Source organism: Protopterus annectens, chromosome 2.part1 (genome assembly GCF_019279795.1).
Source record: "Protopterus annectens isolate FY-2018-M chromosome 2.part1, PAN1.0, whole genome shotgun sequence".
In the NCBI taxonomy this organism is placed as follows: domain Eukaryota; kingdom Metazoa; phylum Chordata; order Ceratodontiformes; family Protopteridae; genus Protopterus; species Protopterus annectens.
This window is the reverse complement of record NC_056729.1, coordinates 1,742,645,568-1,742,671,130: the sequence shown is the minus strand read 5'-3', so window position 1 is coordinate 1,742,671,130 and position 25,563 is coordinate 1,742,645,568. Positions and strand designations below refer to the sequence as shown.

At 41.0% G+C, this 25,563-nt stretch overlaps 1 protein-coding gene across 4 annotated transcripts in view; it reads left to right on the top strand.

Annotated features, from left to right (window-relative positions):
* The window catches only part of ACAP3 (ArfGAP with coiled-coil, ankyrin repeat and PH domains 3), a 1,969,869-nt gene that overhangs the window by 1,855,381 nt on the left and 88,925 nt on the right, over positions 1-25,563 (top strand). For all 4 annotated transcript variants that reach the window (XM_044063200.1, XM_044063202.1, XM_044063201.1 and 1 more), the window contains exons 14-18: positions 832-943; positions 14,567-14,775; positions 16,936-17,005; positions 17,123-17,217; positions 24,430-24,644. In XM_044063200.1, coding sequence (XP_043919135.1) covers positions 832-943; positions 14,567-14,775; positions 16,936-17,005; positions 17,123-17,217; positions 24,430-24,644 — 701 coding nt within the window. The remainder of the gene's footprint in view (positions 1-831; positions 944-14,566; positions 14,776-16,935; positions 17,006-17,122; positions 17,218-24,429; positions 24,645-25,563) is intronic.

Sequence of the window (25,563 nt, the reverse complement as noted above, 5' to 3'; positions counted from 1 at the left end):
CCAGGGAAAATGGTTGTCTTATGAAAAGTGATGTGTGTCGTGTAAAATTCACAGATACTGCGAATAGCGTGCTGTGCTAATGCGTCCGTCTCTAGTGTCATAACATAGTTAGGTAGGGGTTTGAATCCAGCAGGTGTGTGTGTGTGTAGAAGGGGGGGTGTGTATGAAAAAAACATCCCTTTGTGGGAGGGGGGTTAATAATAAGGTGTGTGTTTACCCAAGGACAAGGTGCAGGGTTTGATTCTCACGTGGGGTAATTGGCTAGGCTTGAAATGGCCCACAAGGGTAGTTAGCCTAGTACTAACCTATGAACCTATGAACCTATAAGGCTTGCTGTGTGAGTACTACCTGCAGTCTGGGATTATGTTAGATGCATGTATGTCTAACCAGTCTCCACTGTACAAATAGTAACTCCTTGCCTGATCGCATTGCTTGAAGTTAAGAAGTTTTTACAAGTTATAGGCTACAAAATTATATATCTTGTAGATGGCTTGGGTTTGATGCCCAGAGTTTGCAGCTGTATACTGTCTGATGGATGAAGTCACTGCTCCAGTCAAAGCTCTACAGGCACAGTTGAGAGGACCTTTTTTGCCTAACAGTGTTTAACTTGTTGGAAGTATGTACATGACAAAGTGTTACTTGAGGACACACATCATTAGTTTTTGGTTGGTTCTGTGTGCAGACTGAATTTTGATTTTGTATTTCCCTTTGACGTGCAATAGCCACATATTATAGACTCCACACTTTTCTTCCGTGAAGTATTTCTTTAACAGCTAAAAGATTGTCACAGTTGACTGCGAGTTTAATCAGTTCTCATTTCATTCTGTACAGGAGCTGTATGCTACAGGCAGACTCTGAAAAGTTACGTCAGGCCTGGATTCAGGCAGTTCAGGCTAGTATTGCCTCAGCCTTTAGGGAAAGCCCGGATAGCTATTACTCAGAGGTAAGCTAGATCTTGCAGCCATTTTGACTCTCTGTTTAATAGATTATATCAAACAACTTTTGTGGTCACTTCATTTAATAACAAAGTATTTCAGCATATATTTTTGGCCACCATCTTTTTGCTGATGTCTTGTGTCATGTCAACATCATATTTATTTTATAAATAATATGAAAATTTCTACCTGATTATTTTTAACTGTTAAATAATTGAAAATTGGACACAGTAATAATTTATAATTTTTTTTTCTTGTTATAATCTCCCAATTGTCTTTTGTAAATTGCTTCTAGTGGTAAACTGTGAAGTACTGGTATAAAAATGTCCATTGTCAGGGTGTGTGTGTTACAGAAATTGGACTTTAAATACCTTCAGGATCCCAGCAGAAAAAAATACCGAAGGATCAAAGCAGAAAAAAATTTGGTTTTGTTACTGTGATAGAACGTGTCTGTTAAAGTGCTTTGACGCTGGTTACAATGCTTGCATCTTAGCGAACTATACTGAGGTCTGTTTAGCAGCTCTAATTGCCGATCACTACACCAGTGTATTAGCCTGCATCATTGGTTGTTGTCGGCAATCCTTCCCCTGTTCCAAATCTTTCCATACCCGCCAGAACTCTCCCTGTTGCCTCTACAGTTAGCGATGTCTTTTACACTTGACTAACTCTGCTCCCAGCGCCCGAAGCCAGCGGCCATTTATTCCTGTCTTATTTAACCGCTGACATTTATTGCTCAGTCAGCCATACTACACTATACTATATCAGCGACCACTGCATTTAAACTGCTCCTGCCTTAGCAATCTAGCTCCCAACCTTATTAGAACCTAGCAACCATTGTATATCAACCTGCAACTACCTTTTACTGCTGCCAAGCACTTCTTAGCATTTAGAATCCTTAGGCGAACATTGTTTTAGTAATTCACTGCCTATCAGCGTTGTGGCTTGTGAGACCTAGCTCCCAAGTTACTAGAACCCAGCGACCCCTAAATTTAACCTTGCAACTACCTTATTTCACAGTCACCATGCTATTCATATCTTAGGTGACCATTGGTTTTAGCAGTGTACTAAAAGGTTGGAAGGCAGGTTCACTTTACAGTTAAGAAACCTCACCAGTTGTTTATTTAGCAACCTGCAATTGCTTTTTTTCTCATTGCTATGTGAACACAAATATTGGTCTCTGACTACTCTCCAGCACTGTTGTTTTGTTTAGCTTGTATATACTGTTACCTAAATGTTGTTTGCATGCTGAATTGATGTTTAAAGCTTATATCTTGTGGACCTTCTACTGCACTACTGTTTCCACCTTTCACCCTTTCCAACTTCTCTGCCTCCTATTTCCCTGTCCCTCAGTCTACACCTCTGTCCCTTTTACTTTCTCTCCTCCTCCGACTCTACTCTGAATACTTCCCTCCACTACTCTGCTCAGTCTTCCTCATGCACACTTCTTCCTATTCTTCCCCCCTTACTCCCATTTTAACCTATTGTATTTTTTCTCACTCCTTTTTCAGTTGCTCCCCAGAGTGTTCCCCCTTCTTCACTGACCAGACAGGGGATTACTCCTCCCAAAAGAGAAGACGTCCTTGGACTACCTGCCTGTGCCTTATTAATTAATTTGTTGGGACACTCTCCCTTGCTAAAGAGACTCAGTGTATGTAACATCTTAAATATTTTGTCTCTGGCATCTTCCTAACCTTGAGCAGCGTTCTACCCTGGTGTGCGTGAAAGTAGCTTAACACTGGTCACTGCACAAGCCCTCCATCCTTAGTTTCCAGTCCTTCTCCCTTTTTAGCTCTATCTACTCTCTGTAGCCTAACTTCTCCGAGGAACCTTTTCCTCTCTGAGTGCACCTCCCTCCTTTTACCACTAGGTGGCAGCATATTCCTGATAAAAGGAACTGCAATATTTCCCTTTTCCCTGCTCTACTTACTTTCTGCCCAAAAGTGCCCCTGCCCTACACTCACAGATTTAGGTACTTACATACTTACTTCCAGAGAGTTCTTCACTTACCAAACTTAACATCCTTGCTTTTAACTGTAAACCAAAGTTTAAAACACTCACCTGCACCCTGCAGTAATTCTTCTTATCCAGCCTTAGGTCACTGATTTTTTTTCGGCCCTTTTCCCGCCTCTCTGGCTCTTCCCGCTCCGTTCGCCCTGCGGGCTCACTCCGCTCCCCTACCCTGCCCCCAAATCCCAGCCGCCCCCAGTACCTCTACATTTATCCCCCCTATCCGTACCTCCCCCTCCTCCAACCATTCCTAACTCTCCTGTCCCCTCCCCTTCCTCTTTCTAACCACTCCCCCATTACCAGCACCCCATCACCTCTCTTTTCTACTTTCCTCTAACTGACCACTACTGCCATGCTCTCCCTTCCTCCCAAGTTCCTTTTCCTCTCTTCCTTCCTTTTCCTTCTAATATCTCTATACCAAATAACTTGCTATACTCATGTCCAGTTACTCCCCCTTCCTCTTACTCCCCAACACCACCTTTCCTCCCATTACCACAACATCTCAGCTTCTTTAGTTCCCTCCTACCCAATCCTCCTCCTGAAAGTAAAGCTTTTTCCAAGCTCAGATGAAAACCTTAAATATAAACCACACATCTACCAGCCTCCTCTATCTAAATACAAAACTAATAAACACCTCCTCCATCCCACATTCATTCACTTGGCTGGAGATATTCACCCCAACCCAGGTCCTACTTTCCATCCTACAAATCTCCCTAGCACCAACAAGAAATCCACTAACAAAAACCTCAAATTCCTCACCATCAACACCCAAAGCTTAAAAAATAAACTATCCCTCTTCCATGCCTGGCTCAACCATAACTCTCCTGATATAGCAGCTATCACTAAAACCTGGCTAAAACCTCACATTAATGACTCTGAGTTCCTACCCCCAGGATTCCATTCTCTCCAATCTGACCGACCTAATAGAAGAGGTGGTGGCGTTGCCCTAATCTACTCCAACCTCTTGCCCATTACTCCCTACCCTAACCCCATCCCTTCTTTCAGTAATACTGAACTAGTAATTGGCTTACTAAAAATGAACAACCATAAAAGTATCTGCATCATTTGCCTCTATATCCCTCCAGGCAACAATACCAATACATTAGAAGACATCCTCTCTTGGACTTCCTCCAATATTAAGCTAGAAACCTTCATTTTGGGTGATGTAAATATTGATTGGGGAAAAATCTCTAACCCAAATCCTATCAACCTATTTAACTTCTCCCAACTTATTAACTCCAATACCAGACCTAACAAAGCTAATCCCCCTGGCTCCATACTTGACTGGATTCTAGTATCTCATCCAAACAAAGTTATAAAATCTGGTATCACTCCTGACCCTTTAGGAGACCACCTCCCTGCCTACTCCATTCGAGCTACTCCCACCTCCCCACACTCTCACCACTACACTCACACTCAAAACCTCTCTAACTTCAACCCTACTTCTTTCTCTGACTGTCTTAAACTCACCAGCTGGAACCCTCTAAAAATATTACCATTAGACGAAGCCATCAACTATTTCAATTCAACGTTCTTAACAGTCCTTAACTCTCTAGCTGCAACAAGAACAAAAAGAGTTAAAGCAAATACCTCCCCTTGGCTCACCAAAGACACAAAAAAGTTAATGCTCCAAAGAGATAAAACCTGGAAGTCCTACTTTAAACACAAGCAACCCGAAATATTCCTCAAGTATAAGCAGTTAAGAAACCTAACCAAGAAACAAGTCATTAAAGATAAAAAGTCTTACTGCATCAAACTTCAAGAAAACCATTCTAGAAACCCCAAACAATTCTGGAATTCCATCAATTCCCTCCTCAGACCTGGTACTAAAAACAACCCCTGTCCAGATACCAGCAAATTTGACCTTGAAATAGCCTCACTATTTAATTCCTTCTTCACCTCTTCCATCGCTGAGCTAACCAAGACATTTATTAACAATCACCTTCCTCCCCTCCCTGCTCAGTCTTCCATATTCTGCTCCCCCCCCTTTCAAACTCAAACCAGTATCTACCGACCAAATAAAGAAACTTCTATATAAACTAAAGCCCTGCTCCAATGCCCCTGATAACAATCCATCCTCCTTCCTAAAAATAGCTTCTGACTCTATTGCTCTACCTATCAGCATCCTAATTAATAGGTCATTACTTGAATCCTACGTACCTAAACTGTGGCGTACCACTTGCATTCTACCTCTCCACAAAGGCGGCAAAAATTGTACTGTCTCAAATTTCCGCCCTATAGCCATTCTCTCCCCAATCTCCAAAATCCTAGAAAAATGTATCCACCTGCAACTCCTGCCATTCCTTACCAAGCACCAACTTCTCCCTCCTACCCAACATGGCTTCCGCCCAGGACACAGTACTAACACCGTCCTTCTCTCCTTCCTGCACTCTGTCAATTTAGCTCGTGACTCTGGTAATATAGTATCCACTGTCCTACTAGATTTATTCAAAGCTTTTGACACCGTCTCTCACACCCACCCTCTAAATCACCTATCTAATCTCAACCTTTGCCCAAAGACTCTTTCCTGGTTCTCCAGCTACCTTTCAAACAGATCCCAAGCTGTGAGATGGGGCCAAGCCACCTCTACTTTTCTTCCTACCCCTACCGGAGTACCTCAGGGTTCCATACTCGGCCCATTACTATTCAATATCTTTATTAATGACTTCCACAAAGCCATCCCTAACACCAAAATTGTGCAATATGCTGATGATTCCACATTGATCTGCTCTGCCTCTAACCTAACAGACCTCCAAGCCCTAATTCAAAGCGCCTTCTCAACCACTGAAAACTGGATGCTACAAAATCATCTCTCCCTAAATGCTAACAAAACTAAGATCCTCCTTTTCTCCCCCTCTAAATCCTTCTCCCTTTTATTACCAGCCTTAGTAACTCCTCTATCGAGATTGTACCCTCCACCAAACTTCTCGGTGTTACAATCGATGATCAACTAAAATTTAAAACCCATATCCAGCTAAACATCAAAAAAACACACATAAAACTAGGTTTACTGTATAGAAACAACCACTTCCTCTCTCCTCATTCCAGACTAACCCTTGCCTCTACCTATCTCCTTCCGTCCCTCTTGTACGGAGCCCCCCTGCTCACTAATCTTTCATCCACACTTACTGCCAAATTGGAACTACAACAAAATCTCTAGATTTGCCACAAACGCCAAATCCTCTTCTCATCACTGCTCCTCCCCTCACTCTCTAAACTGGCTCGAACTTCCCAATCAACTTAACCTCCTCCAAATCACCACAGCCTTCAAACTATTGTTACACCCTTCTAAGTGCCCTGCTCTTTCTAATATTCTACAACCTTATACCCCCCCTTAGACCACTTAGATCTTCTCAACAAAACCTGATCTCAGTTCAAAAACCCCAGCGCCCTGCAGGTCAGCTTCTCTTATCCTTTACCCTAGCTAAAAAATGGAATGCCCTGCCCTCGTCACTAAGGACATGTACCAACCTTAACAACTTCAAGACCAAACTTCATTCCTACCTCTGTCTAAACAGAATTTGCAACTGCACACTTCAGCCTACAACTCTTAAACTACCTTCTCCCTTTACTCCAGGCTACTACCTTCTCCCTTTACTCCAGGCTACTACCTTCTCCCTTTACTGCAGGCTACTACCTTCTCCCTTTACTCCAGGCTACTACCTTCTCCCTTTACTGCAGGCTACTACCTTCTCCCTTTACTGCAGGCTACTACCTTCTCCCTTTACTCCAGGCTACTACATTCTCCCTTTACTGCAGGCTACTACATTCTCCCTTTACTCCAGGCTACTACCTTCTCCCTTTACTCCAGGCTACTACCTTCTCCCTTTACTGCAGGCTACTACCTTCTCCCTTTACTGCAGGCTACTACCTTCTCCCTTTACTCCAGGCTACTACCTTCTCCCTTTACTGCAGGCTACTACCTTCTCCCTTTACTCCAGGCTACTACCTTCTCCCTTTACTCCAGGCTACTACCTTCTCCCTTTACTGCAGGCTACTACCTTCTCCCTTTACTGCAGGCTACTACCTTCTCCCTTTACTCCAGGCTACTACCTTCTCCCTTTACTGCAGGCTACTACCTTCTCCCTTTACTGCAGGCTACTACCTTCTCCCTTTACTGCAGGCTACTACCTTCTCCCTTTACTCCAGGCTACTACATTCTCCCTTTACTCCAGGCTACTACCTTCTCCCTTTTCTCCAGGCTACTACCTTCTCCCTTTACTCCAGGCTACCCTCCTCCTATTTCACCTTCCTATTCCTTTCTAAAATTATTTAGCTTAGGGAACAAAACAGTAAAACTTGTATTTTCTTTATGTAAGCCTTTTTCCTCCTTAACAATAATTGAAATTGTTAGTGTTTATTCTTTTGTAACTACCTGTTATCTATAATACATACTGTCTATGACTTTGCATGTTAATTGAAACTCTTTTGCAATCAAAATATTTGAACTGTTGTATTTTCTTGTTGGAGCTTTTCTCCCCGGGCCTCCACTGAAAACAGGCCCCCAAGCCCGGTGGACCTCCCCGGTAATCAAACTGAAATAAATAAATAAATAATAGATTTAATAAGTTATTTTTTTTTTCTTCAGTAAAAACTGCTCTTGCAAAAAGTATATTAGAGTGTAAATGTATTGATTATTCCTTTACATGTTTGCTCCAATATGCTATGTATTTCACTAGGTAGTCACTATATGTGAAACCGCAGTTTGCACAAACCATGCCAAAATTCTTTTCTAAGGTGTAAATGCATCACCTATCTGTTCATTTTAAGCACAGGCGCTGGTTATGGGGATAAAATCTAAAATCCAGTTGTACTGGGATAGAATCGTATATTAGAATGTAAATGTATTGATTATTCCTTTACATGTTTGCTCCAATATGCTATGTATTTCACTAGGTAGTCAGTATATGTGAAACCGCAGTTTGCACAAACCATGCCAAAATTCTTTTCTAAGGTGTAAATGCATCACCTATCTGTTCATTTTAAGCACAGGCACTGTTTATGGGGATAAAATCTAAAATCCAGTTGTACTGGGATAGAATCTCCCAGGTAACCTTTACTAAGGCACTGAGTCTGTTATGTAACAAATGCTGAAGCACTGAAACGGTACATAATGCCATTGTATTCAGCTGCCAATTAATACTTTACTGTAGGTTTTTGCAGTCTGCAGTATTATAGGTGGATTTTGCAGGTCTATAAATATAATGTTTTATTCAAATTCTTATCATCTACAAAGTTTTCCACAGAATTAATGCATATCAGCTAATGAAAATTAATTCAGTCATTGTGTCCATTGTATATCAGTCATTTTAATTAAAAATGGCATAAAGATTGGGCACATTTTGCAATTATACCAAAGCAAGGAGAATGGCTTTTCTAAAAGAAAATCTAGTCACAAATTAATCTACCCAAAGATAAAAAAGGCAACACTAATGTTATAGGTAAATTAACACCCTCTCAAACAAAGAATAAAAAAACAGTAAGAGACCAGGGTCTGTAAATAAACGTTTATTACTTTTACAATAACAGCATATAAATGCTTTCATGCTCAGTGGTGTTAACCACATTGAAGAGGCATTATTGAGCAGGAAATCAGTTGTATGCATATCTCTCAACTGTCCTCCAGATTTTTGGCTCATATATTTGGTCTGTTCACCATAAAACTGGTAGCTTTCTGGCAAATCACTGGGATGATCTGTGGATTGAAGCCACTAAATAAAGAATTCAAGTCCTTCAGAAAATGTATGTTAAAACGAACCCTGTTACTCTGTTTATAACAGCAATATTTAAACTCTGTCCCTATTTTTGGCCTTTGTCCCCCCATTTTGTTGGGCTTTGTCCAGATTTCTTGCACTGAGGTTGAGAGGTAAGCTTGCATGTCTTAAGTTTTCTCTGGCTCTCTCTTTTTTTTTTATTTTTTTATTTATTTTTTTTTTGTGAGCATAAAGTTTAGGATTCACCTAAGATCACCATTTTATTCATAGTTCTTGGTCTTTCACTTACTAGACTTGAACCTGTAGGCTACTGTCTGGTTAATAAAAGCAGCTGTTTACTAAGGATTCACTGCTCCTACAAGAACAGCTATTGGTTTTCAGTGCAGATATGCAAAAAAAAAAATGAATGGTTGTACCTTACTGTGGGTTGAAGTGTTTGCTTCTCACAGCAAACATTACTTGTATACCAAATGATTTTAAGGAATCCTATTTTTTTGGGGAAACATAGAAGCAGGTCAGTGAAAACGCAGTACTATTAAAGCTGCATGCAACTAAGGCCATAGAAAAGTTGAGCACATTATGCAGTGATAAGAGGCATTCATCGATAACATTTTCAAAGCTGACAGTGTGTTGAAACATGTCAACCCTGAGTTCCCTTTCTTGGTCTTGATAAAGGTGCTTTTTATTATAAATGTCCTTTTTTTTGTAGTCAAGCATGGCAAATGAGTGTCACAGACTGTTGCAGGTATTAACGGTGCATTTTGCAGAAAATTGTGCATTACATTTCTTTTTATTATATTTCGCAAATTACACTTTGTTACTTTTTTATAATATTGTATTTTTCTTTGTAGTCTTAGTTTACTTATTTCAACTTAATAGGTAAAAGCAATGTGTAGAATAAACAACATCTCTCTGACTCTGTCCCAACCACGTATCCATACTTCCTCTTTACATGATCCACACATCGCACCAAGCCTATTTAATATTGCCCCTCAGTTTTCATTCCACGTATAAGCTCCAAAAGCAGATTGAACTAATAAAACCACAAAAGGCACTCGGAAGGGGCCCCTCCAAAAAATGAACAGCACAGTAATGGGAAGAAGGCTTTATTGCAAAAAACACAGCACACACAACATAAATGCCTTAACAGAGTCACCAGTGTTTTTGTCAAAAGACTTCATCAGATGTGAGAACACAATTAAAACTTGCTGACATTTATCCTAAACCCCAAACCAGACCGACCAAATATAGGCTGATTAATTGCACTTCAGCTCAAACCAAAACAAAATTAAATGCAAGCATCCTCTCCAAAAAACAAGTATGCATAATTCCACAATATACTAAAATCTTTCTGTGAGGAGATATATACCCTAATCCTGGCCCCACCTATCACAATCAACACAAATGTAATTCTCACCCACACACTTCTGTAACCTAACAGCAACCAGTCCCCAACCCTGGTGATCGAATTTTTGCTGCAATAAATGTTAGAAGTATAAAAAAAATGTAGAATGGATTATCCAACATAAGCCTGGTGGTTTTGCTGTAACTGAAACCTGGCCTAAATCCAGCATATGAAGTTATACATCCTGCTATAGTATTTTCCGTGATGATCATATAAAAAGGAAATGTGGTGGTATTGCTTTAATATTTCCCAGTACCTATCATATGTCCACTTACAGAAAACCAACACCAAAATTCAGGTCAGCAGAGCTCCTTATTGCTTCCCCCAAAATAAACAATTATAAACAAAAATGTATTACTGTCCTTTACATCCCTCCTGGCTACAATACAGCTATACTGGAAAATATCCCACATTAGATAGCTTAACATTTCCACAAGAAAAAAAATACTAGATGATGTGAATGCCAGTTGGTTGGACATAAACTCTAACTCCCCTATATCTAGTATGAACGTATATAGTTTTACACAACTAATTAATAATCCTACACAGTATAGTAGACATCAGATTCTCTATTAGACTAGATCCTAGTATCAGAGCCTAGTAAATTTTATCCCATCACAGGTACAATGTCAGACTCTCTCAATGATCATCTCCCAGTCTGTATGACTAGATAACTCACACATCCGGTTAAACAACATATTTATAAAACAACACATAACCTTTCCAAGTTTAACCCAGAAATGTTCATTACTACACTATTACCTGGAACTTCCTAAACATCCTCCCCTAGATGATGCTGTAATTGAATTCAGTACAACTTTTCTAAATATCCTAAATAGCCTTGCACCTCCTGTAAGGAAGAGACTGAAAACAAATAATGCAGTTTGGCTATCCAAAAAGAGTAGAATGCTAATGCAGGATAGAGAAAAAGCAGAGAAAGAACGGCAAAAATATAAAACACCTCAATATCTTGAAACCTTCGTAATGATTCACAACTGCATTAAAAAGCAAATAAATGAAGACACAAAGACTGTAATAACGTTCAGAATAATACTAAACACAACCCTAAAGAATTTGGACATCCATTAAAGAAATCTTACATCCCGGCCAAAAGTTCAGCTCAAACCCCTGTCCAGATAACTCGCCACTCGAAAATGCAATACAGTTCAACTCTTATTTTATAGATAATATTGCATCTCTAACTAAGGATTCCTCAACATCTAATGTCAACCCTGCCCAACAGCCACATATCACCAGATTCACTTTCACCTTCACACCTGTGCCCACATCTTGTATAAAACTACTTTTAAAGAAACTTAAACTGTGCTGTTCTTCAGCTTATGACCTTCCAAGCAAGTACCTAAAGACAGCAGCCAGTAGCATTGCCTATCCTGTCTCAATCCTTATAAATAGGTCAGTCCAGGCATCCCACATTCCCTCTTCCTGGAAAAAGTCACCCATTAACCCTCTGCACAAAGGAGGAATTTCAATAGACATTAATAACCTTAGACGTAAAGCAATCTTTTCTCCCCTCACCAAAATACTTGTAAAATGTATTCAGAAACAATTGCTAAACTATCTCCTGCAGGAAGAACTCCTATCCCCTATACAACATGGCTTCCACCCTTCCCATAGTACTAGCAGTGCCCTTCTAATATGTATAGATGAAGGTAGAGATAATGGAAAACTAGTCTCTTCCTTATTTCTAGACTTGTCTAAAGCCTTCAACAGTTTGTCACAGCAGACTTCTACTTCAAATGTCCTCACTAGGTCTCTCTAAACCCACCCTTACGTGGTTCAAAAGCTACCTGTCCAATAGGTATCACTCAGTAAAATGGCACTCCATGCTCTCTCCTTACCTTCCAGTTACCACTGTGCAGCACAAGGCTCTATCTTTGATCCCCTCCTCTTTAACATTTTCACCTGCCTAAATTGGTTAGAACTGCCACATCAGCTAACATATACACAACGTCTTACCACCTATAAAAATATCAAGCATCCATCTGCCTTTCCAGCACCAAAAAACATTTTATACAACTATGTTTCCAGTCAGTCATTGTGATCCAGTGACCAAAAACTCCTCTCTGTCTACAAACCTAGCAAATCTACTGAGCATTGTACTTGTACAAGGTTGCTAAGGCCTGGAACTCCTTACATGTATACATCAGGTCTATACCCTCCCTCCCATCTTTCAAAACCACCTGAAAGACTTCTTAGCTAAAATCTGGCACTGTTCTTGCTCAAAGCCAAGATAAACTATATCCCTAAATGTGAACCAGTACCTTTTCATTACTTACACCGCCTTACCCTCCCTTCTTCACTTACTTCTTTACTGCTATCTAATTCACTCCCCTCACTTCCTCTTTTAATATACTATAAGCCTGTTTTTCCTCACTTCATATTGCATTTCCTATTTGCATTAGACTAATTTACCTTTTAATTTCATAGGTTCATAGGTTGGTACTAGGCTATCAGCCGTAGGGCCTATGCAAGCCTAGCCATAACAATTCCCTGGCTATTTCTTCCCAAACTATTTACTTCCCTGGACCCCTGTCTAGCAGGGCAACTGACGTGATCCCCGGGGTGAATTTCTTTTCTCCCATCCAGTCGTCAAGATTCCTTTTGAAGAGGGCCAAAGAGGCACTCTGCTTGACATGTAGGGGCAATCTATTCCAGAGTCTGGGGAGTCTCTGGGTCAGGAACCTATTCCTCCAGCATGTTTTGTTTATTGTGATGACAAGGTTTAGATCCCTGGAGTGTGTAGCTCTGAGGGATTGGGATTTCTTTAAGTGTAGCATGTCCAACAGCTCTGGGTTTGACATGGCCTTGTATGTTAAGCAGAGATCCCCTGTAAGTAGACGATATGCGACAGAGTATAGCTGGAGTTTTTTTAAGGCAGTCAGCGTAGGGCATCTGCTTTAGGCCTGTGATTCTTTTAGTGAGGTATTTCTGTGGCCTTTCCAGTTGTTGCAGATGTCTTGAGAGGTACATACCAAACGGGGCGTTGTATTCTATAATGGGTCTAATGAGGGATGAGTACAGTGGGACAATGACCTCCTTTTTTCTGCATGAAAAGCCCTTGGTGATGAGGTGTGCCACATAGAAGGATTTCCTGACTGTTGTGGCGATGTGGTTATCGAAGGTGAGACCACTATCCACCTGTGTCCTTAAGTCTCTTATCACACTTTCGGTGTTTAGTGTACTGCCACCTATATGGTAATTCACAGGTACATGTTTTTTTCCGAAGGGGATAACTATACATTTCTTGGCATTGAGCTTGAGCCCATGGCTCTGGCACCAAGCATCTGTTTCTGTACATTTCTCTAAAAATATCTGAAATGTCTCTAAATATTAAATGATTGTCATATACCTTGTATGGATTCTTAACCAATGTTTTTATATTATGTCTAATTTGGTATAATTATTTAAACTGCAGATGTTTTTGTTTTATTTCTGAAGATTGTAAAATTTATTATTCTTAAAATGTTTTGTAATAAATTGGAGCTTTTCTCCCTGAGCCTCTGCTGAAAACAGGCAGTAATCAAATGTCAAAAAGTAAAACTGCAGAGAATTGTTTTTTTCTGCAACAAAGTGAAAGAATGCGCACGCACACACACACACACACACACACACACACACACACACACACACACACACACACACACACAAACTACACTATACAATATTATGCAAAGCTAATACAATTGTATAATAGCAATAGCACCCATGACCAAACCACACCAACTGTGGATAAACCAAGCATTACCCACACCTAGCTATGGGTTATGGCTAAAATATAGCCTAGTCTATAAAGGTAGATGCAGCGCTGTAGTGCAAAAGGATGAAGGCTGAATGCTGCAAATAGACTAGCGGTGGCTAGTTTATATTATGGCTTTGCTTCTGGTATAAAATATGTAAATGTAACTTTCTCTAGTTGTTTTCATGGGTGAATGGACATTCACTTTTCATTAACCATATAAGATGCGGTTTAATAGTATCCTGACTTGTTTGAAAACTGTTGCCTGGAGGTATGCAGAGTTTAAGGACGTATATGAATGTATCTAAATGGAGAGAAGGAAGAACGATTGAAGATTTGTGATTGAAAAGTACAAATGATGTGGAAGTCGCAGCAGCAAGCATGCATCATAAAATGCGGTGTGACGCAACACATGGTTTCAATCAGAATGTGGCCCAGGAATGAATAAAAGCAACATAAGTTATAAATATGTACTCTAATGATTCTGCTTGAGTTCTTGTTTAGAAATACCTAAAATATATGAACCATGCTGTACAGAGTCATGGTGTATAACTGCATTATTGTTGTACCACAGCTATACATCGGTAATTCCTGCAATAGAATTGGTAATGATTTAGAATATCAATGATCATGAATGTGCTGTATGCAGGTCAGAAACTCCTGAATGTTCATGCTAATCTAGAAGCAATTTTTCTTTAAAGAGAGTATTACTGTGTAGAGTAACATTATTTTTTTTATTTTCTCACAGAAGTTAGACAGAACAGCATCTCCTTCCACTAGCAGTATTGACTCTGCTACTGATTCAAGAGAGCGTAGTATCAAGGGCGAGAGCATTTTACCACGTATCCAGGGTATCAGTGGAAATGACCAGTGCTGTGACTGTGGTCAGTCAGATCCACGGTGGGCCAGTATAAACCTAGGCATCATTCTGTGTATAGAGTGTTCTGGAATTCACAGGTATGGTTAGCATATCTTTTATATACAAACTCATATTCTAACTATACGGCCACATCTTCAGCATTTGCACTGTCATGTCAAACGTCTAACCAATATAAGCCATGAATTAGTGATTACATGGCACAAAAATGTAACAGCTTGAATCATACTTCACTAAAGACATCTAAATAAACACTGCATATATTGTATGTTATTTGTCCAACGTTAAAAACAAGTGCTGACAATATAGCTCATACATTATTATATAGATCAGTAGATCTGAGATGGCTGTATACAAATGCACATATACATGTTTATTTAAAAAGACAATGCAGAGGACCAGTAGAAGGGAGGTGCTACAGTTAGTGTAGGACAGTATAATGATCAACTATTGCAAAGTAGCATTTAATAGGTTGTGTTCAGTTATCTGCTGTCTCTGCAACAGTTACATTTTTTGGTTTTAAGTGAGTTGTAGGGTTTTTTTTTCTGAAGCTGGTAAACATGGTTTCAGTTCTGATTATAAATGGTAACAATAGTACTCATTTGTTAAATAGGTAGTCCCATTGGATACACAATCCCTTTACAGGGGTGACCCAGGAGCAATGTCTGGTTAAGTGACTTAAGTTGCACAGTAGGTGCCAAATGAGAGCTGAGGGATTCAAATCCTACACCACAGGAACTACAGCTCAGAACTTTTACCTGCTATACCAAATGCCAGACAAGGTTCCACTTGCAAGGAGGTAATTTGTAAAAGCACTTTCTCCAGTGTTTTTTATTACTTGTAGCCTAATAAGTGTAACTGAACTGTCAGTGATGTCCCTATAGCCATACGTTTGTGTATGTAGTTCAAGTTTATTATGCGGTGCACTTGTGGTGGTGTATATATTTAAAGGTGAGGGAGGATAGCACAAATGTGAGTTCAACAGTGAGAGGGAGCCTTTTCGTTTTTTGGAGTTTATAGCAACGGTGTTCTGACTTAGGTCACAAATTAATGAGTCCGCAGATTTTGTTAGAGGTGTTTTGGAGTAAAGAGGTTGTCTAAATGTAATGTATATCATGCATCATACTTCTAAATTTTAGCCAAATGATGCAGGATGCATCAAGGAAACCAGTGGCAGAAAGCTGCTGTTAGTGCCATGTCTTAATAACTAAAGTAATTTGACAAGTAGATCTCCTCAGATCGCATTTTTACTAGATCCAGAAAGATCTTATGTAGACCAAATATACATTAAATTACTTTCTTATTTACAAGCTTTTCCTGATGCATTCAGGTTTGATCTTTTTCTGAACTTATCTTGTACCATCCATGTTTTATCTTGTCACTCTCTGAATTATATGCTTAAATGAGATCACCCTGTGTTGGCATAAATACCTGGCCAACAAAAAGTATGGTTGACCTTGGCTGAAATGACACTTGACAAAGTCTGTTCTGTTGAGCCTAGAGGGCCAAATAAACAATCCACTGGTGTTATTTTTCTTGATGTGCAACCCCCCCACCACACACACACACACACACACACACACACACACACACACACACACACACACACTCACTTCCCAAAGTGGAAACTGTGCCACTTGCATTGATAGGGTCACAGGAGACAAGCGAGTCCCGAAATATGGAGACTGATGACCGAAAGAACGGACTTACCTATGTTAAGTCTGAGATGCTATTTCTCAGAATATCCCCTTTTCTCCAGGGCATGGCAGTCTTAGAGGTGGTATATATAATTTGGGGGAGTGCGGTGCTAGCCCCCACACATGGCAGTTGCAGGGTAGCGAGATTCGCTCTTCTTCTGTGTTTTCAGTCTCTTTTTTGGGCTTGTCAGCTCTGCATTTTGATTGCTGACATTTCAATAGGGAGGCTATGAAAAATCTGCATGTGAAGGCATGTTCACATTCTTGAAGGTGCTGTCATAGTGTATATAGCCCAGCAGTGTAAGTGACCTGTCATAGTGTGTATAGCCCAGCAGTGTAAGTGACCTGCCATAGTGTATATAGCCCAGCAGTGTAAGTGACATGTCATAGTGTATATAGCCCAGCAGTGTAAGTGACAGAGTACATTAGACTCTAAAATAATGCAAAACTGAAGTGCAGAAAGCCTCCTGCTGAAGTATATCTCATAAAGCTTACAGTGCCTGTATAATGACCAGTCATTAAATAAATGTCTTTGTCTTGCAGGAGTTTAGGTGTCCAGTGTTCTAAAGTTCGTTCTCTAACTCTGGATTCGTGGGAACCAGAATTACTAAAGGTAATGACCTTCATTACAAGCTCTGTTTTGCGTAATTTTTGGTGTATGAAATGACTTAATTTCACTTGTATGTTCTGAAGTGTTGATTAATCATTTCTGCTTCCTGTTGTCTTGCAGCTGATGTGTGAACTAGGGAATAATACCATAAACCAGATCTATGAGGCAAGGTGTGAAGAACTTGGCCTGAAAAAGCCGACAGCTACAAGTTCAAGGTACCAAAAGTTCTGTAGCATGTTCTTCAACCAGAACTATGTTTATAATGTTTTACATCTTGCTTTTCTCTGCTTAGTTTTTTATATGACCAAACCCACCAAATGATGTCTGGGTGGGTTTGATGATTTACATACTGCAGAATGGAAGTTTGGGTAATTAGTACCAAGTTACTTCTTCAAAAGAGCAAAAACCTAGCAGTACATCTCTGGGCTTCTGTGGCATGCTGTGTTAGATACCCCTGCAGTCATGGGCATACTGTGTTAGATACCCCTGCAGTCATGGCATGCTGTGTTAGATACCCCTGCAGTCATGATCACCATGACCATAAATACCACTTGGTGGTGGTGGGGGGACTGCAATTGCTTAAAGTTTATTACTTTCCCATCCTTTTGTGCTCTACATTGAATTTCATTTATAGACATGCTTTAGATGTTGAAGTTACAATAAGTTATTTTTGTAAAAAGAGAAACATTATAGTACACACGTGTGTTTATTTTTATGCTTTCTTTCATGTATTTGCTTAGCTTTTTATAGAACTAAATCCATCAAGTGATGTCATGATGGATTTTGTAATTTACATATGGCAGGAGAGCAGTATGGGTAATCAGTACTAAGGTACTGCTAGATTGCTTTGCCTTTCACTCATTCCTAACAAAAATATATAAATGAACAAATAAACTGCACTATATCAACAAAAAAAATATTTCCTTCAGGTCTAATGTTCTAGGATGTCGTGTGATATTTGGAAAGTAAAATATTGATTTTAACTAAGTCTATCAGAAGTCAGTCCAGTTGAAAAAATCTCTCTCTTTTCCAAGATGTACCAAAGCCCCTTTAAGGGGTATGGGGTTGGCTCTGTCTTCATAGAAAGTGCTTTTTTATATTTATAATTTCCATAGGTTATCCATGATTTATTGGATTTCGCTAATCCATTGTTGGCAGAATATTCTTCTGTAATAAGGGATGTGCTTGTAGAAACTTAGGTTCATAATTTTCAGGGTGACATCCCATCTTACATCAGAGTACAGTGTACACCACAAGGCACAACATCCTTTCACCTTTACTTACCCCTTTTTAGGACCTGGCTATGTAACGTAACCACTCAGTATCAGAACACTGTTCTTATGGTCTTGGTTCATTATCCAGTAATTGTCAATTCTGTATAATCAAAAAAAATTGAATACAAATTGTGGTGCAGTATAAAAATTAAAGCTAGTGCACTGTTAGAGGATAGAATGGATTCACAATTTTTTTGGAAATGGCTCCTAGGGTGTCCATTTGTCTAGCTGATATTGTTGCATATGTAAAACACAGGCAATTTGCATTCACATGGAGCTGAAAAAGCAAAGCTGAGTGATTCCTCAGTAGAGAGAAGCTGATTGAGTAGTTCTGTTTCGTTAAATGATGGAACAATGGTAGCTAAATGATAGAAGACCGTTAGCATGAAGTCTCTGACAGTTTATGCTTTTAGGATACAGATGTTCATCGTGTTTCACTGTTGCAGTCATTACAATTGGGTTATCCTGCTGGCAGGCTACCCGCAGTCGGCCTGAGTTCCAAAGTCTAGGTCTGGCGTAGGTTGCTGTCGTTTCTTCCCTGACATCAGTGCGCCAGGAGTATATAAGATGCAGCCGACACCATTTTCTTCAGTCTTTCTTGCTGCGTGGTGCCCGAAGCAATAGCAGTTCGCAAGTGCCGGTCGGCCGACACCTGAAGTTTTCAAATTCGAATTTCAGATCCGAAGTCTTCATTAAAGCTAAGTACCCCATTGGGGAAACTTTTTTCTTGCTCCAGACTGATGTCAGAAAAAGTTAATAACTGTATTTCTTGTGGGAAGCAAGTACCTCATAAGGATTTTCATTCTTACTGTATTCCTTGCCTAGGCCCTGACCATAACGTTGCTAGTTGTCGGTTTTGTGCTAGATTTAACCAATGCACTATTAAGCATCGGTACGATTTTGCATTTCATTACTTTGGCAGAAGATTTAATTATATAATGCTGTCGGATCAGCCGACTACCGGAGTTTACAAAAAACGAAAAGAAAAAGAAAAGGACAGGCATTCGAGATCCAAAACTGACGACGAGGCTTTTTCTAGGCCTGTCGCTGGTTCACCGGTTCTCAGTGAGGCGCTTTCGCAGCCCCTGACGCCCACTACCTCAGAGCCACAGGCCATTTCTGACTCCCACGTGGAGCTGACTGGGCCTCTGGAAACACAAGGTATTGGACACTCGGAAACTATTCCCTCAGATGGGTCCAGAGCCGCTGAGCAGGCATCGGCTTCTGAGGGTGTTTTCAGGCCTACACAGTTATATGTGAAACCTACTTCAGCTACAAAGACAGAGACTAAAACAGCTCTAAAGACAAAGAAACAAGTACAGCATTCACCTGGACAGGCCTCCATGCCTAAAAAACAGATGCTTAAAATGGCCAAAGACCTTATTACTTTGATCAGGGGTTCCCATCCCCCTCCTGAAAAGAGGCCTAGGCAAGAGTTAGAATATGAATCTTCAGACCAGGTTTCCATTTCCTCTGATTCCACCTCTGAACAGGATTACTCCATTGCTCCCTATGAGGATTCTGATGCTGAAGAATCTATCCCTTCAGCCTCTCCTCCTGAAGATTATTCTTTTGGGGAAACACTGCATACTATGAGGGAGCATTTCCACTGGGAAAGCCAAGATTACTCAGAATCCAAGAAAAGGCTCAGAGATTTCCTTTTATTGCCCCAGCACAGGCCCCTTGCTATCCTGCCTGTTTTAGACATTGTAGATGATGTATTTACAGAGTCCAGTTTTTCTCCAGACTCTTTACCACCAGCCCCTGTTAAGCCAGACAGATACTACAGGGTTCCTGATTCACATAAATTTCTCTAAGAACCATGCAGCTGACCCAGAAACCATCTCTCAGGGTCCCAAAGGGGTCAAGGCTTCTACTGCAAAAAACCCTATCCCCTCTGATAGGGATTCTAGGGCCCTAGACAGATGGGGCAAAAAGATTTATACCTCTGCTACCTTGGCTGTAAGAGCTTTAAATTGCCAATTTCATATGCTTAAGTATCAGCAATATCTCTTATATCTTTGCTAAAACAGAAAATGCCAACAAATACAGAATGTGCAGACAATAAAGAAATGCAGGATTTATTGCATGCAGCTAAACAAGTTGGAAAGCATACTTTGCAATGTGGTTTTGATTCTCTTGAGGCCTCCTGCAGGGCCGCTGTTACAGGATCTGTCATTAGGAGGCATGCTTGGTTAAAAGAACAAAATTTGCCGGATCATGTTAAAGCAAAACTATTAGATGCTCCTTTACAGCATGATACTTTGTTTGGTGCTAAAGCAGAAGAGGTGTTGAAGAAAATAGAGGACAAAGCTAAATCTTGCAAATAGTCAAGGATTTCTTGCAGGTACAGCCTCCCAGATTTAGCAGGAACTGACCTACAAAAAATTGGTCCTTTCCAGTATCAGATAGACCACAAAGGGGCAGGTACAGACGCCCCAGAGGCAGATGACAGCCCCAAGGCTCATACAGGCCTAAACAATGGGGTGCTTCTACCTCCAAGAGTGGAGAGGAAAGATCACAGCCATACAGGAAACAGTCTCAATGACTTTCCACTTCCAGCACCAAGCACTTATCTTTTGGTAGCCCCTTTGGGGGGAAAGCTAGCCTTTTTTCACAAAATTGGCTCATGATCTCCCAGGACAAATGGGTTCTAAATATAGTTTCACAAGGCTACAGGTTCCACTTTCACACCCTGCCAAGGCAAAACGGTATGCCAGATCTGCCACGCAGTCACTGGGCAGAGGCACAAAAACAAGTTTCATCCCTCATGGACATGACGGCCATTCACCAAGTACCAGAACAAGAGCAGGGTCATGGATTCTATTCAAGACTGTTCTTGGTACCCAAAAAAAGACAAAGCCTGGAGACCAGTACTGGACCCTTCTATTCTAAACACATATCTGGATATTCCAAAATTCAAAATGTTGACTCTACAGCAGCTTCTGCCCATTTTGGGCAAGAGGGCTTGGCTTGTGACTTTAGATCTAAAAGAGGCATACCTGCATGTCCCAGTCAGACAAACATGCAGAAGATACCTCAGATTCAAAGCTGGCTCAATACACTACCAATTCTCTGCACTGCCCTTTGGCTTATCTACTGCACCCAAGATCTTCACAAAGTGCCTGGCACCAGTAATTGCATTTTGCAGACAGAGGAATACAAATATATCCTTACTTGGACGACTGCCTTATTCAAGCGGAGAACAAGGACATTCTACTACAGCATCTGGCGTTTGTAAAAAGATTACTGACAAGTCTAGCGTACACAGTAAATGAGAAGAAGCCAAAACTCGTACCCTCTCAAGAGATAATATTCCTGGGTGCAAGCTTAAATACAACTGCCCAGACAGCTTATCTCACACCAGAAACACAGACAACTGACTACTTATTTCAAAATGTTGGCAACAAAGACCCAGTTATCTGCAAGAAAAATTCTGCAGGCCTTCGGTTTCATGGTATCCTGCAATCTGCTAATTCCATATGCAAGCCTGCATATCAGGAAACTTCAGTGGTATCTAAAAAGTGTTTGGACTCAACATTGCCACAGCCTGGAAACAATAATTACCCTCATTACCTGCCTGCAACAGGAGTTTAGATGGTGGGCAAAAGCCTGTCACCACAACACAGGACAGCCATTCACCTTACCCACAGCCAGGCAGACATTGACAACAGATGCATCAGATTACGCCTGGGGGGCCCATATGGCAGGAAGATGTATTCAGGGCACATGGTCCGCAAGTCAAATGCATCTACATATCAATCAAAAAGAGATGCTAGCTGTTCAGAATGCCCTAACAGCCTTCAGGGATCAACTTCATCCAGGACAACTACTAATAAAGACTGACAATACTACAGTCATGGTACATAAACAAGCAGGGAGGCACACATTCCTACCCCCTCTGCTGGCTAGCCATGAACTTGTGGCACACAGCATTGACTTACCAATTACATCTACAAGCTCAATTCCTGCCAGGAAGGAAAAATACTCTGGCAGACGAACTAAGCAGAAACCTAATGGATCCCCACGAGTGGAAATTGGATCCACAAGTCTTCAGCATGATAACAAGGACCTGGGGATGCCCGGACATAGACCTATTTTCCTCCCCTCACAACTACCAACTACAAAGATTCTGCACAAGGACTTATCCAAGCAAGCATGGAAAGTGGATGCTCTAACAGTATATGCCTTTCCTCTTCTGCCTCTCCTCCCCAAGGTACTCCTCAAGGTCAGACGAGAGAAACCAAAAATTATACTGATTGCCCCAGACTGGCCCCACCAGCACTGGTACCCAATCCTAAAGAGCTTGTCTCACTGCCCAGCCTGGACATTACCTCAAATTCCTCACTTACTGACCCAACAAGACCGCCAGATACTGCACAGCCAACTCAAAACCTTAAACCTGGAGGCATGGCAGATAATATAGCCTCTCAAGACACACCTCTCTCTAAAGCAGTGATGGATGTTATTTTGGAGGCCATGAGGCATAGCACCAGAAAATCTTATGTAGACAAATGGAAGAGTTTCTGTGCTTGGAACCAAGCACAAGGTATTGACACGATTGTTCCAAATATTCCTCAGATTTTGCAATACTTAACTGAGATGCTGGATAAAGGCCTTTCCTTTTCATCAATTAAAATTCATGCCTCTGCCATTTCAGCTCATTACAATACAGAACCACCTATTTTTTCTCATCCGTTACTGAGGCAGTACCTCAGAGGGGCCAAAAACATAAGATCTCCAAGGACAGCACCAATACCTGCATGGGACCTCAACTATGTCTTGGAAAAACTCACACTACCTCCGTTTGAGCCAGCCTCTGCAGCTGACATAAAATTCTTATCCTGGAAAACAGCTCTGCTCCTAGCAATAACCTCCACTAGAAGAGTCTCAGAGTTACAGGCACTCATGGCTGTGGAACCTTTTATCATTTTCCATCCTGACAGGGTTTCGCTGCGGACAAACCCTACATTTATGCCTAAGGTAGTGTCCAGTGTGGCCCTTAACCAAACAATTCATTTGCCTACATTTTATCCAAACCCACAGAATAAGGGTGAGAGAATTCTGCATTCTTTGGACATTCACAGACAGCTATGCTTCTACTTGGACAGAACTAAAGCTTTTAGAAAGACTGATCAACTTCTAATGGCATATGCTGCAGCATCACAAGGAAAGCCTATCTCATAACAGACTATTTCAAAGTGGATAGGCCATTGCATTCATTTATGCTATTCACAGTATGGCAAATCAGTGCCTAAGGGCATTAGGCCACATTCAACCAGAGCAGCAGCCACTTCAGCAGCCTTCCTCAGAGAAGTACCAACCAAAGGCATCTTAGAGGCTGCAACTTGTAGTTCAGTGCATACCTTTACAAAGCACTATCACTTACCTCTCTACTCTAAATCCCGGGCAGGCTTTGCCACTGCAGTTCTGCAGGGCCTTATAGCCTCTCCTAATCCTATTTAGCTCCAGCCTCCCAACCTTAGCTTTGGGATTCAACCCAATTGTAATGACTGCAACAGTGAAACACGATGAACATAATACAGTTGTTTACCTACCATAAATGTAGATGTTCGAGTGTATTCACTGTTGCAGTCCAAGTTACCCTCCCACCATCCCCCTTTTTTTTGCTGGGACCTATCTGTACTTTTCTACTCTATACAACCAATGTGGTGTATTTGCTTGTAGATGAAGGAAAAGTTGTTTTTGCGCATGCATGTTTATTGGCATAATTTAGCCTACCATTTTAGGGGCACCTGATATCTGGGGCAAGAAAAACTGAAGAAAATGGCGTCGGCTGCATCTTATATACCCCTGGCGCACTGACGTCAGGGAAGAGGCGACAGCAACCGACGCCGGACCTAGACTTTGGAACTCAGGCCGACTGCGGGTAGCCTGCCAGCAGGATAACCCAATTGTAATGACTGCAACAGTGAATACACGTGAACATCTACATTTATGGTAGGTACACAACTGTTTTGTTCTGTACATAAACCTGGTGAGTGCACTTATGCGTTGTACCTAACTGTGATTTTAAGTAGTGTATGGGGCAATTATAATATGGGCTGAGAAATGTCATAAGGGGAAAATTATTTGCCTTAATAGCATGCTGCTTACGAACAGACCTTCAAATATTCCTTCTGTATTCTGCAGGCAAGAAAAAGAAGCATGGATTAAGGCAAAGTACGTGGAAAAAAAATTCTTGAAGAAATTGCCCAACAGTGAGGCCCTCACAGGGAGTGAACACAAACCCCGACGATGGAGTGTAAAGAAATGCCAGCGGCACAACAGCTCCACCAGAGCACCGACAGCAAGGCGGAAGTATCGACATGATGCCGGTAGTGCCTCTCCAGCAACATTTACCTCAGGTAATCATAAGCATTATGGACTCCCAGTGCAGGAGAAGGCATTTAATGGATTCCACAGATCCTGAAAAAGTCAAGTAATCTATGTAATGGTGAGGAAATTGTTTTTCTTGGTATATTCCACTCAGAAATGAATTTGTCTGGAAATGTGAGATATCCTAACACCCAAATATATTGATTACTGCTTTACAATTCAGTGGACTGGAATACTGAACTGCTTAGCAAATAGACTGGCAAACAAAATAAATCTTGGGAGGATGATTATTTTGGTTGACAGTCAGAATAATCCACTAGCAGTTTGGGAAGCATTACATTTTAATATCTGTCGGTATGTATGTGTGTGTGTGTGTGTGTGTGTGTGTGCGGGCGCGCACAGCTTACATACCAATATATGTCATTTTCACAGATAAGTGTATGCATGTACACCTCATATGTTCATAGGTTGGTACTAGGCTATCGGCCCCAGCCATAACAATTCCCTGGCTATTTCTTCCCACACTATTTAATTCCCTGGACCCCTGTCTAGCAGGGCGACTGACGTGACCCCCGAGGTGAATTTCCTTTCTCCCATCCAATCATCATGGTTCCTTTTGAAGAGGGCCAAAGAGGCGCTCTGCCTGACATGTATGGGCAGTCTATTCCAAAGTCTGGGGAGTCTCTGGGTAAAGAACCTATCCCTCCAGCATGTTTTGTTTATTGTGATGACAAGTTTAGATCTCTGGAGCGTGTGGCTCTGAGGGATTGGGATTTCTTTAAGTGTAGCATGTCCAACAGCTCTGGGTTTGACATGGCCTTGTATGTTAAGCAGAGATCACCTCTATGTAGACGATTTGTGACAGAGTATAGCTGGAATTTTTTTAAGGTGGTCAGTGTAGGGTATCTGCTTTAGGCAGATCTTTAATGTCCTTCCATTCTGTGTCGC